Source organism: Crocodylus siamensis, chromosome 5, assembly GCF_052110815.1.
Source record: "Crocodylus siamensis isolate JL-2025a chromosome 5, ASM5211081v1, whole genome shotgun sequence".
Lineage (NCBI taxonomy): Eukaryota > Metazoa > Chordata > Crocodylia > Crocodylidae > Crocodylus > Crocodylus siamensis.
Window position 1 is genome coordinate 63,951,307 of NC_143399.1, and position 15,394 is coordinate 63,966,700.

The 15,394-nt window shown below is 44.3% G+C and overlaps 1 protein-coding gene across 1 annotated transcript in view; it reads left to right on the forward strand.

Moving 5' to 3' along the window:
* The first annotated feature begins 9,697 nt into the window (after window positions 1-9,697).
* Window positions 9,698-15,394, forward strand: part of CRB1 (crumbs cell polarity complex component 1) — a 200,911-nt gene continuing 195,214 nt past the window's right edge. Inside the window, exon 1 of the mRNA XM_090049760.1 lies at window positions 9,698-9,788. Coding sequence (XP_089905886.1) covers window positions 9,713-9,788 — 76 coding nt within the window. The 5' untranslated portion in view covers window positions 9,698-9,712. The remainder of the gene's footprint in view (window positions 9,789-15,394) is intronic.

The window sequence follows — 15,394 nt, forward strand, 5'->3', positions numbered from 1 at the left end:
CCCTGTCAATGCAGCAGTGAGGGGGGAGTGCCAGGTAGACCCTGGCTCAGGTCTGTGCTGGTGGGACAGGGAGGAGGGAATTAAATCCCCTCCCTGGCCAGTTCACTTGAGGCTACTGCTGGGGCTGGCCATGCCCCTGCCATTGGACCAGCAAGTAGAGAAATGCCTGGCAGGAGCTGCTACACTCCTGCCTATCATCCCCAACTGGGATTCATGCTGGTGAGACAGGAGAGGGAGGGGGAATAAACTTCTTTCCTGCCCCCTTCACCTTAGCGGGGGGTGGTGTCTGGCCATGCCCCAACCCCTGCCCTGGCTAGGGAGCAAAGGGTTGGAGCCAGCCCAGCTCCACTGGATCAAACAGCACAGTCCAGCTCAGGGCTGCAGAGCAGGCTGGGATTCTGGGGGATCCTGGTTTAAGTTAAACCAGGAAGGGGTCTGGTACAGAAGTTCCATAAACCAGTTTGAACTCAATTAGTTAAATCTGAGACTATATTCAACCAGGTTTCAGCCGTTTTGAAACTGGTTTACGTGCACTGAACTTATGTTCTCTTACAGGTTTAAACCAGTTTCTGATCACTTAAACCAGTTGATGTGTAACTTCTGTCCCCAGCCAATCAGATCAAGTGAACTTAAACTGGATTGCCTGATTTAATTGATGAGTCCAATTGGACAGCTTGTTACTGGTTGGGTTCAGAATGTAGATGCACTGCAAAAATTAAAAGCTCAAATTCTCTGCATATATTTCAGTAATATGTTTATAATCTTCATGTTATAAATGAGCTATATTTTCCATTTTCTTAATGAAAGTTCTCCTAAAACTAATCTATTGTGTGGGAACTAAAAGACCTCCCCCTGCATTCTGTACCTTTTTTTCCCCTTTGATAATATTTGAAGATGTATGCTGACTATAAAGTATTTCATAATACCCTGTGTAGTAAAAGTATTATAAGGAACCAACTAATGCTTTTTATTATACATATATTCTGTCTCAATGGCTTTGGATGCTTGTTCCCCCAAATGACAGGACTTGTCTGTAGTACAGAGCTTGCAATGCTGATTTCATTATGTTATGAAGGCTTGGTTTATTTTACTTAAATCAACACCTGTATACCATGAAGTTATTTTTTTTTTCTATGAAGATAATTATTTAGGAATACCTTACTTTTTGGAGAGACAAATATTGTAATTATTGTGACAGCCAACTAGTCTTTTAAAGGCATCAAAACACTATAAAATAAAATATTATTTGGAGAAATTCTACAGTACTCTGTAGGGCCAAATCCTGGGTTTTTTCTCTGGCAAAACTTCCATTGGCCCAAACCCCAAAACTCATGCTTCATGAGTTCTTCTCATAAGATGAAATCCCAGTTGGGCTGAGTAGTGACGTATATCTGTAACAAAACTCTACTATCATTTACCACTGAGCACTATGATTTCTGGCAAGGAACAGTCAAATACCCAAGGTGACACATCACAACATAAGCAGAGTACATGTATCAGGTGTGAGCTTATGGAGGAAGCCTAATGGTCTGTTATCTTTATCTGAACCTCTCTGCAGTTCTTATGGAGAGGAAACACAAAGAAAAAAACCCAAATAACTCTTGTCTATTGCCAGCTAATAATACATGGCAGCTACTAGTTGCTACAATTATCCTTAGGCAGGAGGGATCTATCTTTTTTTTAAAAAAAGAAATGTGTTTAAGATTATTTGAAACATCCTATCTTAAACTTCAAAATAATCATGTAATTTATTCAACTGTTTCAATGCCTGTTCATCTTTTACTCAGTATAGAAGAAAAAAATGATCCAATGAACACTGTATAAATTGCAAAGGAAATATGAATCACCCAGAAAAAATAATCTCTAGTTGTGTTGGAACCAAGCTGCAAATTATGGGGGAGCTTGGGGTGGGGGGGAAGGGGACTGAGCCCCCGCATAAGAGACTAGAGGTCCCTATAAGATTTGAAAATCATAACCTGGGGCAGGGGCGGTCTCTGATTGGATTGCTCCTTCCAACGAACCAGTTTAATTTTTTTTCTAGACCCCCACAAGAGTCAAATTGTAATTTGAACCCTGTTTGGAAAAAGGGAGGGGAAGATATCAGTCTTAAAAAGGACATTATTAAACAATCACAAGTCAATATGCTCCTCAGTGGGAAAGGCATATGTGGGGAGAATCAATTATAAAGATATCTCAAAGATGAAAAATTACACTTATATCAGGAAGGAAAAGATGCTAGTTATTGAAGAGCCTTGGTCAGATCCACAAGAGATATTCTAGAATGAGCTGCACTGATGACTACTACACTGTGACCCACATACAGGCCTGTAATTACCATGAGAGAACAATCAGACTGACAAGGGACTTAATATTAGATTGCATTGCAGAGATAGACTGTATGAGTCAAAAACAAAGAATTAGGTGACTGCAAAAATCTCATCCAAACTAAGCTGCATATATATGTATAATGTATAGATTTATAATGTTCTTCCATACAAAATGGCATATCTAGGATGTATACGTCATGCTCTTTCCTACCTGTCCTTTCAGTTCATACAGTTAAACAGGAGCAGGGCAGTAATCCAGTCTGAGATCAATTTATAGAACCTCCTATTGACATTGCAGGGCAGGTATGTTGAGGATGAGAAAGAAACATTTGAAACAAGGCTTTTAAAATTGTATAAAGGAATTTAGAAGCTGGTAAGACACAGTCTCTTCTCTCTTGGAGAAGAATGTTCTCTCCTGACTGCCTGTAAAATAATATGAGAGGCACGGATTTCTTAGGATGATATTTTTTATTGAACCAAGTGCATAGTTGAGAGAGTTAAACAAGCTTTCAAATGCAAGACACTCTTCATCAAGGCTTGCTGTAACAGGGAGCCAGAGATCTCCTGTTACTTTAGAGGGAAATTAGCAAGCTGAGCTGGCTCAGGGAGGGCTGCCAGCTAAAAAGCAGGCTAACTGCAAGTGCCTTGTAGCCAGCTGCCAGCAGTAAAATGCACAGGGGGCAGACACCTAGGCTGCTCAGATGCAACGAGTTGCAGACAGCTCAGCTAAGTGGCAGCACCGGAAAGCAGGAGGATCATCAGGCCCAGAAGGAAATCCCCTGTGGGGGAAGAGGGTACTGGTGATGCGTAGGGGTGCACACAGGTGCACATGCGTCCCCTGAGCATGGCAATGCACCCCCTACAAAAAGGCACCACCAACAGTGTTGGCCTGCGGGTGGTTGCTGCTTGTCACCCCCACTGCTGACACTGCCAGCGGCATCTGCAGGTGGTCAGTGATCATCGCTGGCCACCGCCAATGCTGCTGGTGATGTCTGCAGATGGTTGCTGACCCCTGGTCAGCCCTTGCCGCCCCCCCTTTCCATCTCCTCACCACTGACAGTGCCAGCAGCATCTGCGGGAGCTCCCAGCTTACCGCCACCATGCTCCCATCATCTCCATGCCCCCCCAGCTGCCGGGGGCATGCGTCTTTCATGGGGTATGGAAGCTAGTGCTTGAAACTAGGCAGTCAATCTGGCCCTGCAGGCCAAAAGGAGAAGAGATTCTGAACAGGATGCCTGTAAGGGAGTGCCTAGCTGTCACCTGAGCTGCCCTGGGAACTGCAAGTAAGGTGCTGATGATTTGCAGGGTAATATAACACAGGGTATGGGGAAGTTTGGTAGTACAACCAGTGAACAGGGATTTATGTTTGGACCCAGTGGGTACGTCCAGAAGAGTGCAGTTGTGCAATATGTGGTGCTGCAAACACGTTTGGTATTCTCTGCACTGCACTGGTGTGCTGCCTGAGTGTGCACTGTACTGGTTTTTTTTCCACAGTATTTTTTTACCCCTGGATATCATTGGAAAAAATATGGAAAAAAACCTGAGCCAGGTCATCTGGAGCTATGCTGTGGCTGCCAGCCAGACTCCGCAAGGCAGAATTGCCATGGCTGTGACCTCAGCAATCTCCCAGGACCCCAGGTAAGGCTGCTGGGGCCAGCACAGTGCTGGCCCCAGACTCCCCTACCCCACCCAGGGCAACTTGTAGCTACAGTGTAAGGTGCACCACTACTTGTTCTTGGGGAACCAAACGTGCACGCCCAGTGTGGAGTAGTTTGTATTACAGCCAGAGGGCTTATTTTTTTGATACAGTTTAAACCAGAGGATTGGATTGTGACTATCAGAGGAGGTCTGGAGGTCATGAAAAATACCCTGTGGAGCACAGTATATTTTTTAGCCTTGCTAGGGGCTGGGGCTCAGGACATGGAGCAGGCTTAAGCCAAAGGCAGGGTTGAAGCTTAGAGAAGGGATGAATCTCAGCCTAGATAGAAGCCAGATAGGGCCAGGGGCCCAGCACCCAGAAGGGGGCCAAGAGAGGGCCAGGAGCCCAGAACTTGATAGGGGGCTGAGACAAGGACTGGAGCTCATGGGACAGACCCAGTTCAGTGGGCCTAGGCTAAAGGAGCCCAGCTAGAGGAAAGGGGTGGAAGCCAGAGAGGTCGAGGTCCTGACAAGGGCATGAAGACTGGACATTGTATTGGGCCCACTGGAATGATTAACCATTAACATCTGTGAGGCATGGGCATCACTGTAGGGGAGGTCAGAGGCCACAAATAGCCCATAAGGCAACAGGTGCTCCAGGGGCACAGATGGGCCATGAGGGCTTACCTCGCATGTGGGCAGGATTGGGAGCAATGGGGTCCAAAAGGGATCTGCTGGCAAACAGATGGACTAAGGCTCACTCTTGAAGCTTTGGGCAGCCTCCCTTTTCATATTTTGGTAATTCCAGCAAAAGCATAGCAAGCAAGGGAAGAGGGAGGGTAATTTAGGAGCTGGAGCAGGGTAGGGGTTGCATGACCTCCAGGGAGCATCATGGCCACACCTTGAGGCTCAGTCCTGTTACACTTGCATTCAAAAGCTTGTCTAACTATCCCAATTATATACTTATCCAGCAAAAGATACAACCATAAGAAATCTTTGCCTCTAGCATAATTTCTGGACCATCCCAGCTACATCAGTCTTACACTACCTAAAAATAATGCATATTCTATTAATTTGCCTAAGGAATAGGGTGTGCACATATACTAGTTTTGTATCTTATAACAACTGTGTAGTTATTTGTATATTATATTGATCAATGAGAAAAGCACTGACATCATTTTTATAAGAGTCATATAATCTGAAATTGATGGAATATTTTTGTGTTTGTGGCCTGGTTGGAAGCACAGTCATTCCACAATCTTTGCATAAATAGGCATAACATAAAAGTTTTTCTTCATCTATGAGAGAAAGATTCATGAAGGATAAATATCCTTTGTCTAAGCTTAATTTTTGTTTTGTTTTGCTTAATTAAGTTTTGACTGTTTTGTTGCTGATAAGAGGCTACTTTTTCAATGTGATAACCAGGGATCTGGGTTTTCCATTTCCCATGGAAAAACAGAGAAAACCATGGATTTCCTGGTTTAATCAGAGAAAACGCAGGTTTCCCCTTTTAGCAGGGAAACCCATGGATTTCCCCTTTTTACAAACAGCTCTGCAGGCTGGCTGAGTTCCAACCTGCAAAAGCTGTTTGCAAAAGGGGCAAAAAAAACCCCCAGCTCTGCCCAGAGGGGAAGGGAGAGAGGGGGAAAGGGTGAGACCCAACACTCTCACTTACTGGAGGCTGCCTCAAGATCACTCTTCGTGTGGGCACTCCTGGTGGGAATTTCCCCAATATCTTCCCCTCCCTCAGCCCAGGCAGGCAAGCAGGTGGGCAGGCAGGAACAGGGGGAAGGGAACAGAGTACGCCCCGGGTTGGGGCAGTGGAGCAGCACTGCTGGCCCCCCCCAGCTCAGCTCATTCTATGCCTGCTCACAGAAGCAGGGTGGAGAGAGCAGGGGCAGTGGTGTCCCTCTGCAGGCTGCGCACATCTTCCCAGCCAGGGGGAGGGGCAGTTTGCATGTGGCAGCTGCCACCACTGCACCACCATCGCTACACCTTGTGCTGCTTATCTGCAGCCAGCAGCTGAAAAGCTGCACAGTACATGGTGCAGTGGGAGCTCCTGAATGTGAGCTTCCCCCTCCCCTCTAGCTGGGTGGGTGTGTGTGACTGTAACTTTCCGTGCCTCTCCCCTGAGCGCTGCACATTTGGGTTCTTCTCGAACCTCGCCGTGGGTTCTTGGTCTGCACAGCCAGGCGATTGGGAGTGGCCTCGGGTCAGCTCCCCAGGGGTCTCTCCTGCCATGTCTTTGATGGTAAGTAGTTTCCTATTGGGAGGACAATGTCTGGTCCTGCCTCCCCTGGTACTTTTCCTCGGCTGTCCTCATGGTTATTTCTTCTTGGGGCTCCACCTCCCCTATACCCCGCCTAATGCCAACCGTGATGTCCATCAGGGCTGATGCTCTGACCCTCCCTGGTACTTGGTTTCTTAGGGGTTGTGGTCATTGGCTACTGGTGATACTCATACCAAGTGTCCCCCGTGGCCCCTCTTTGCTCTCGGCTGACTCCACCCGGGCTCCAACCCCCCCTTGACGCGTTGTTTCCTACCTGAGTTTGGTACCTGCCACCTGTCATCCACGTCAGGGTTCCGTCCCCGTTGTATCCGCCAGTGTCCCAGTCACTGCTGCCCTCAGTCCATGCCAGTCCCGTGAGTGACTCCTTGGGCCCTTGGTGGCCCAGTGTTCCCTTCATGCTCCCCTTCCGAGGGAGCCACAACATCCCCTCACCAGGATTGCCCGGGTGCTCTGGCCCCTCTGAGCCAGTTGGGGACACTGCTTCTGGGCCCCCCAGCTTCCTTCCTGCCGGCCTTTTATCTGAGTGCCAGGTGTCTGCCTGGCCAATCGCCCTCAGTACACTTTTATAAAGTGCACTAAGGCAGATGCAGGAGCCATTCCCAACTCCTCCCAGCTCTGCTGTGGGTTTTTTCTTTAAACTTTGCCTGCGACAGCTCCAACCACTGCAGTTTCACTTTCCCCACAATTGGCTGCTGGTGCAGTGTCCTGCCGTCTCTCCCCTGACTCAGGTAAATTTTCTCCACGTACCCCTCCATTTAAGTTGCCTTGGGGCACCTTGTCATCTGTCCTTTCTCTCTTGATACACCTTGACAGGAAATCAGCAATGTGGTTAGTCGTCCCTGGTCAATATCTCACTCTAAACTTAAATGACTGTAGCGACAATGCTCACTGCATTATTTGGGCATTATCATGTCTTAAGTTTATTTAGCCATTGTAAAGGGGTGTGATTGGTGTCTAGATTGAACTCTCACCCCATTACATAATATCTAAAATAGTTTACCACCCACTTTATGACCAGGCACTCCCTTTCAGTGGTGGAATACCTGGTTTCCGTTTTGTTTAATTTCCGGCTAGCATAGGTGATCGGGCATTCTATGCCCCCTTGCTCCTGGCAAAGCACTGTGCCTATGGCCGTCTTGGAGGCACCCGTCTGCAGGATGAAAGTTTTAGAAAAATCAGGCATTACAATGACTACCTTGCTACACAAATCTCTTTTGACATCTTCAAAACCTCTTTCCATCTCAGGAGTCCATGCAATAGGGCCCTGTACCTTCCCTCTTATGGCATCCGTTAGTGTCATGCTTTTTTCTGTGAAGCAGGGGATGAACCTCCTATAATAGTTTGCCATTCCTAGAAAAGCCCACATCTGTCGCTTCATCTGTGGAGGTGGATATTTTCTTATTATGTCTATTTTACTAGCTAGAGGGTGTATTCTACCTTGCCCTACTCTAAACCCCAAATAATGCCTCTCTTGCACCCCTAAGGTACATGTGGCAGTGACATGCCCCCAAAGGCTTTCAAAGGGGTGAGTGTAAGCTCTGTGGGTCCCAAAACCCAGAAACAGACCCCCCGCAGGGAGAACTTACCTGCTGCTGGCCTGTCAGCACAGGAGCCGGGACCGTGGCTGCAGCCGCGTGAGCCAGCGTTATGCTAGCTGTTTAATCAGCCATTCCTCACGTGGGGAACAGCTGCCACCACAGGGAAGTTTAAAAGCCCCGACAGACCCCAGGCAGGGGAGGAGCCAGAGGGAGAGAGAGTAGGCGGACAGCACCCCAGACGTGCGTAGGCTCCTGTGGGGAAGAGGAGCGGCACAGCCGGAGCAGCACCAGAGAGCACGGCAGGGGAAATCCATGAGCCCCATGCCAGAGGCAGAGCAGGGGAAGCGCTTCTGCCTCCTGAAGGAGGCAGAGCTGGGGAGGTGCATCTTATTATGCTTACACACTTAACTGTGGTATTAGAAGAAGATGGCACTGAGAAAAAGCATCAAAATAAATACAAAACTATAAGATCAAAGGAATGATTCAAAGGTGGAAGGAAAGCTGACAAGATTATAAATAGGTATTTTAATCTGGATTTATTATCTACAATATTTTACTATTTCCCATTAGCTCAACGTTAGTATTATGTTTGTATCTAATTCATTTTGGCTGAAAGAGTCAACCACAAACCCCGCTACAGAAACTAGTATGATGTTTCGGACAATGAACTTTAAAAGAGAGATGATGACGAAGACAGAAGAAACGAGAAGCCTAGAAGATGAGAATTGTTCACCTTCCTGGTTAGACACTGATCAAGCAAGCAAAAGGGAGAAAGGAGTCACAGAAGTCATCCACAGTAGAAGATACAGGAATAAAGGATTGAACAAGTCTGTCAAAAAGACCATCAATGTATGAATGGCAGCTGGGCCAAACTGAGATGGAGGAGGAAGAAGTGCCAGGAAACACTTAAGTATGTACTTAATTTGTACTTAGAATTGAATCCATTTAAGAATTGAACTCGTTCTTAAATCTAAGCACATAGGTAAGTATAAGCTGAGGTTTGATTTAACCTTATTTTTTTTTGAGTTGGTGGAAGGTAAAAGGAAATCCCAAATAAAGTAAACTCTGTTTTAATAAGTATAACAACAATGATAATAAAAATGTATATAATATATATAATGTTGTATAATAAAATATCATCATCAATATTACAATACAGGAATGGCTGAACAGATTTTCAAGTGTACACAGACATTTTTCCTGCATTGAGGCACACATGGTCTCTTTAGTATGATTTTATCCTAGAGAAAACTTTTATGTCTGAATTTATAAGCTCCCAGAAGACCAGAAGTTGTAGTGAAAAGAACAGTAGGAATCAACTAAAGCTTCTTGGAACTATGAATAACACGGTCTGACAAAAATAACAACATGTGTGAAAAACTGCCCTTTTACTGCACTTCGATGCATCAGAAAACTAAAATTGTTCACCCATACACGTACAGCAATACAGTAGGAATTCAGTAATGAACAAAATTGTATTGTTAGGTGAGATACAGCAACCTTATATTGGAAACAGTGCAGTATAATGGAGTCCAAAATAAAAAATAAAATCTGCTGAATTTTGTAAGGCTAAAAGTGTATTCTAATCTTTCCTAAGCAATAGCAGCCTGGCATTTCTTTCAGTTGCCCAGTTCTGTGAGAGAAAGCCAGGGAAAAGACTCCGATCCAGTTAGCAGAGAAATCTGCACCAGGTTTGAAAAATCACCCAAACCTGCTAAAGTAAAATCTTAACAAGCAAAACTGCCTTTTGAATCAAAGTCTGTAGGTTAGCAGTGAACAGGCTGAGCAGAGTCACAAGCAGAGATGGCATTTAGTGGACTCTGTGTCTTTGCTCTTATCCTGGTCTTAGAGGTGAGGAGAAAATAATAAGGATCAGCTCTTTGGACAACAGGCAACTTAGAGGAGAATGTCCTATCAAGATGAATATGGGTCATTCAAGAATTAACTCTCTATTTATCTTCTACCTCAGTTTTTTGCTGCTCGTCCATTTAAAAAGTAAGATTTGCTCTTTTTTATCATTGTATATCCTATGGCTAGGTGGTGACATAGACACTCCTGTCAGAAAGCTCATTTTGTCACAAAAGACTTTATGATACTGGGTAAAGATGCCAAAAGGATTTGGTTTAGCGAACTGTAAGTTTTATGAATTCATGGCACAAATGGCTTTTAGATCTTAGTGTTCAAATAGTTTGGAATGACCAGAGAATGAAAAAATTGAAAATATTTGGTTTGACTATTTAAATTAGGATGCTGGGAAAAGCCTCTGAAATTTTCACAAAAAAATGAAACACAGATGTTAAAATCCACAGTTTTGCAGCCATACACAAAGTCCCTATAAACCTGGATGTTTAAAATGATATATTAAAATATGGACAAGACTTCTATTTTGTTTCGTTATGCCACATATTACTTTTTATACTAGCCTCACACGTATCCCATGCATTTTTATAATGTTCATCACCATATTCATATAGTGCCCATCACCAGATGATACAATCACAAGATCTTTTTTTAAAAATCTCCATGGAAATCACTAATTAAATAACAGTATGTGTTTTGTGGTTCAGATACCTTGATTTTCTTCTGGGTAAATATTAACATAACCTTTAATTAGAGAGAGTGTGAATGAGCAAAAGTCTGATTGTTTTGATTAAGAAAACCTTTTCAACAAACTTCCACATAAACAGAGGTGTTCAAAATATTGTAGGTCAAAATGGGTTTTGTTGATAATTTTGTCAGATGGGTGACAGTAAATATGATCCAAGGAGACTAAATGGCCTCAGCTGGTGAAGCTGATGTATATTTATGAAAGGCAGTAGCTCTTCAACATGTTTAAAATGAAGACAGGCAGAGTGTGTGTCTGTCTGAAGAGGCTACATGATTTGTGTCTGTTGATTTTGAATCGCAATAAGACAAAGCTTTGAGCAGCTGCCATTAAACAAGAAGACTTGGCATTAGCGTACGATGTTGTATAATCTGGGTCACCTTCTGTTGCTGCATCAGTCAGATTGTTACTGTACAGTTTACAGCTCAATGTAAATCAAACATTGAAAAGCAAACAGTAGTACTTACATGAACCAGCGCTATAAAATAAGGAATAAAACAAACTTTAGTACCTAGAAAAATATAAAACACGATATAGATTAAGCATGATTTTATCTGGTTTGTTTGTTTTTTTTAATTTGAGGCTGTATTTCATAACTCAGTTGCACTTTAACCAATGAAAACAAAATGTTCTTTTTCAATTATCTCACACCAGGACAACTTCTGAAAAAAGAGTTCTTGAAACTTCAAGACACGTTTTTTTAGCTGCTGCACCATAGCATAAACAATCAGCCTTTGAGTCTCTATGTAAATATCTCTGAGCTAGAATCTGTTATTGTAATGAAAGGAAGTGTAATTGAAATGATGATAATGAAGAAATTTTATTTATGCACCACATAGGCAAATTACAATACAGCAGAGATGCTGCGTGAAAGGAGAAAACATAAAAGATGCTTATCAGGGGAAAAATGTTATGCTAAAAATATCATGCAGACAAAAAAGACACTGATAGATGGCCTTGAGTGTAAACAACAAGAAGCACCCCAGGGACTTGTACAGCATCAACAAAAATAAAATAAATCTACGGACCTCAGTCCTTGGGTTTGGCTTTCCAGATCCCAAGAGAAGTAAAGTAGCTATATGTTACCTTCATAGTCTCTCCCTAACATTAGAACTGACTGGGGTGTCAGGTCAGTTCCAAAATAAATTTCTTTCTCTGAAGCAGGTCCATATGCCAGTAGAGCTAAGGTTGGAATAAGAAAAGAATCCCCACCTGGGCATTCCCTTATAGTGGATATTTGGGGTGTGGGCTGGAAGCTTTGTATCGGTAGACCGGCATGGAGAAACTGCAGTGAGGACAATGATCTAACCCAGTGGTTTTCAACCTGTGGTCCACGAACCCTGGGGGGGTCCTCAGACTACATCTAATAAGTCCACCAAAGATGATTATTAGCAATCAGAAGTATGGGTCTGCACTCCATTTGAATTCTTTTAGGTGTCTGTAAGGAAAAAAGGTTTCATTTGTCTGATCTAACCTGCAGAACATTTTTTTAAATGCTGCATTCTGAAATCTCCTTAAGGTGTTTACCTCAGAAAAAAAGTTTTATGCAATAACTTTTTAGCCAACTATTTTTTAAAAGTAAAGAGAATTCTTGAGTACTGTTGTTTCTTACATGAAAATCAAAAAAACAGAGCATGACACAGGCATAAAATAGGGGGCTATAACAGAGTAGAAGTAGGGTCAATTATAAATAACTATATGTATAACAATTATATCAAGGATATTTAATTAGTTTATCCCATTGGATTTGTCTTTGCCCAGATTCTCCTACTGATAATCTAATATAAGAAGTAAGTCAGTCTATGCCCTCTTTTTTTTTATTTTAATCAACCTGGGAAATCAACCACATACCTCAAGTCCCACTTGCTAAAAACATAGCTGCATATAGAGATATTACATGTGCATGTGTACAGATGTAACATAAGCTCAGTATTGTGTTGCATTAGTGCCCAGAAATACCAGAGCGAATTTTGGAAGCCCTTTGCTTCCTATAGAAGCAAACCTGGACCATTCCACAGTAGCAGAACTGCTCAAAATGTATCTAAAAAAACGTTTTTCCATTTTTATATAGAACAGACATTTCACAGTAATTAAGTATCAGTGTCATCAAAATTATTCTTCGGAAGTATTCCATTTCAATAGATTGAAAACATGTCATTTTAAACTTCTATATCATAACATGAAAATCCAAAATGCGTATCAATCATAGTTTAAAAAAACACAGTAACCTAATTATGACAGTAATCAAGGGACTCATATTTTTAGGTGTTCTGAGAAATATCTGTTTAATGCTTGGATAGAATTATGTGTGCTGAGTAAATGGCAAACTTTTATTAGAGTCTTGTGGGACATGTATAAAACTTTTATAAAACTGAGGATTTGTAAAGTCAGGGGAGCATAGTCTTATATTAAGCTGTTATTCATAAGGGATTATTATTGTTATTATTATTGAGAGTTGCATAGAATTAAAGTTAACAAAACTGTATTTTATCTTGATTGTCATTGCTTGTATCAATTATTATCAAGCTGTACAACGAGATCAGTTTCAGACAGTGAATCAGAGCCCTCTCAGAAACAATACTAAACTCTTTAATGGTGCTGTTTGTGTCAACTTACATGACTGCATTCAGAGAACCCCCTCCTCTTGTAGTTAGCACAATATGTTCCTGGTCCACTAACAGGTGTGACAGGGGGCCATCACGAGGTCAGTCTCATGGTTGGACTGCCCACCTGTCTAGGGCAGTCTGCCCTGTCTTGCCCACCACGTCTTGATGTATTAATAACTGGTGTAAAAAAATGTGTGAGGCTGCCCATTTTATGCCCTGATGCCTAGGAAAGTATACATGGCTCCGACCTTCCCTATACTGTGTCCGACGTCTCGCAGATGGCATCCCAAATCTACTCTCCCTTGGCTTCTTTGCTGAGCCACACTTGGCCTTTGGCTCTGCTTGGCTTCTGGCTCTGCTTGGCCTCAGGTATCCTCAGACATGCACTGCACACTCTCTCACTGAGGCCTCAACTCATCGATCCATGCCCCTTCCCTGGGGCCTCCATTCCTGCCCCCTCACTGGGGCTTACACTGTAAAACCATTGGCCTGGTCCTTCAGGCCACACAGGCCCTACTCTGCCTGCCCCTATGAAGCCCTTCAAGTCACACAGAACATTCTCTGTACCCTCAGGCACAGTCCTTCAGACCACCCCTGTGAACCCTACTCTGTATGGCCTGCTATCCATTCTATACCCCCTCACTGGAGCCACTCTACTGCCTCTACTGCCTCTATCCCTCACTGGGGCCACCAGGGACTTATACCCCATGGGCCTCAGGTGCTTTACTAGGCATGCCTGCTCCCCCCCGCCTGTCCCTAGATTAGGGTTACCCATCAGGTTGTGGGGGCTGGGGCTATAAGGAACCCCATACTTGCCTTTCACTAGGGAGTCACTGGTGTGGCATTTCCTGGGGACCACCCTGCCATGGGCAGCCCCAAGCAGGATGTAGTTTTCAGTCATGCCCCAGGACTAGGAACTTCCACCTTCCCCATAGCTCATTCACTGTACCTCCAAGATGTTGTGAGCAGCAGCTCCACCCAGGCAATGTTCTTCCTACAGCTGCATCCAGCAAACTGCTGGCTCCCCTGCTCAGGCCTGTTCTTATTGCCAGCAGCTGAGCACTCTTTCCTGCAGCAGGGCATTAAGGTGTGCCTGCTCCTTCAAGAGCAGAGACAGCTTAGCTACAGAGCCCTGAGAGCTAGGCAGGGCACCACAGCTGCAGGCTAATCAGGGTATTAGCTGGCACCTGCACCCAGTCAGCTGATCAGAAGGCAGCAGGGCCCTGGGCATATATAAGCCCCAAGGCTGGGAGGAGGCAGCCAGGGGGAAAGAGCTCTTGCAGAAATGCTACTCAGAGATGCTTGGTTGCCTATTCTGCTGCTGGTAAGACTAATGGGCTCTAGGAACTCCTACAGTATCTGGAGCTAGGAGGCACACATTGTTGAGGGAGGAGCTTGCCACCTTAAAGGGGCAGGGTGTGACCTCCAATGTTATTGTTGTTGTTATGTTATAGCTCAGGAGCTCATATTTATGTTGTTATTTGAAGCCGGTGAATCAGACTGAGGCTACTGGGGGGGAGGAGGCCTCATTAGGGCTGCACAGAGCCCAGCACCAGTGAGGGTGCACAGGCAGGGGCCAAGGGCCCAGTGATGACAGGAGGCTGAGCTAGATCAAGACCTCAGAGGGACAACATGTGAAGCATGGTGCATGGTGAAGGGGCAGTTTTGGAGCCACGCATCTAGCCCATAAGGCTTGGGGTGTCCCATGAATTACCTACTGAGAATGGGGCCCATCAAGGGGTCCAATAACCTGCAGCATTTGAGGGGCTTCATCAAGACCATGATGGAACTGTAACTCAATACTTTCAGGGATCATTTCTATAGCTGGTAACTAGAGAAGTGTGTCCAAAAGTGAAAGAACAGCCTCCCTATGTATTAATTTACCAGCAAGATGTGGCAGGCGAGATTAGAAAGTGCCCATAGGGCAGAGCCAGCACAGTCACAGAGCCCTAGGGACATCACGGCTGCCCCTGAGGACCCTGCATTGTGACATTCCCCAATCAGGCAGTCCCCTGCCAGCCATGTGACTCCTGATTGGGGAGTGCAGCCACCTGCAGGCTGCTCTGCTGCTTCGTCTTAGCCCTTAAAGTGGCAAGCACCAAAGGTGCTGTGCCACACCAGGAATTATAGCAGACCCACTCCCTAAAATGAGTTCAAGAAAAGTGATAAGGTGGCAGAGTACAGAAAGTTCAAGCACTTGGCAAAGAAACATCTAGAAATTGGTAATATTTTGAAAAAGGGCCTCTGTCTACAGTTACCAAACTACATAAACTAAGAAATATATTACAATAATTCAAGTACCACAGTGTGGTATCAGGATCTTTCCCAAATTTCATCCCATTTTCATCCTACAATAGGGAGATCTAGACTTTGAATTCAGACAGCTCTGG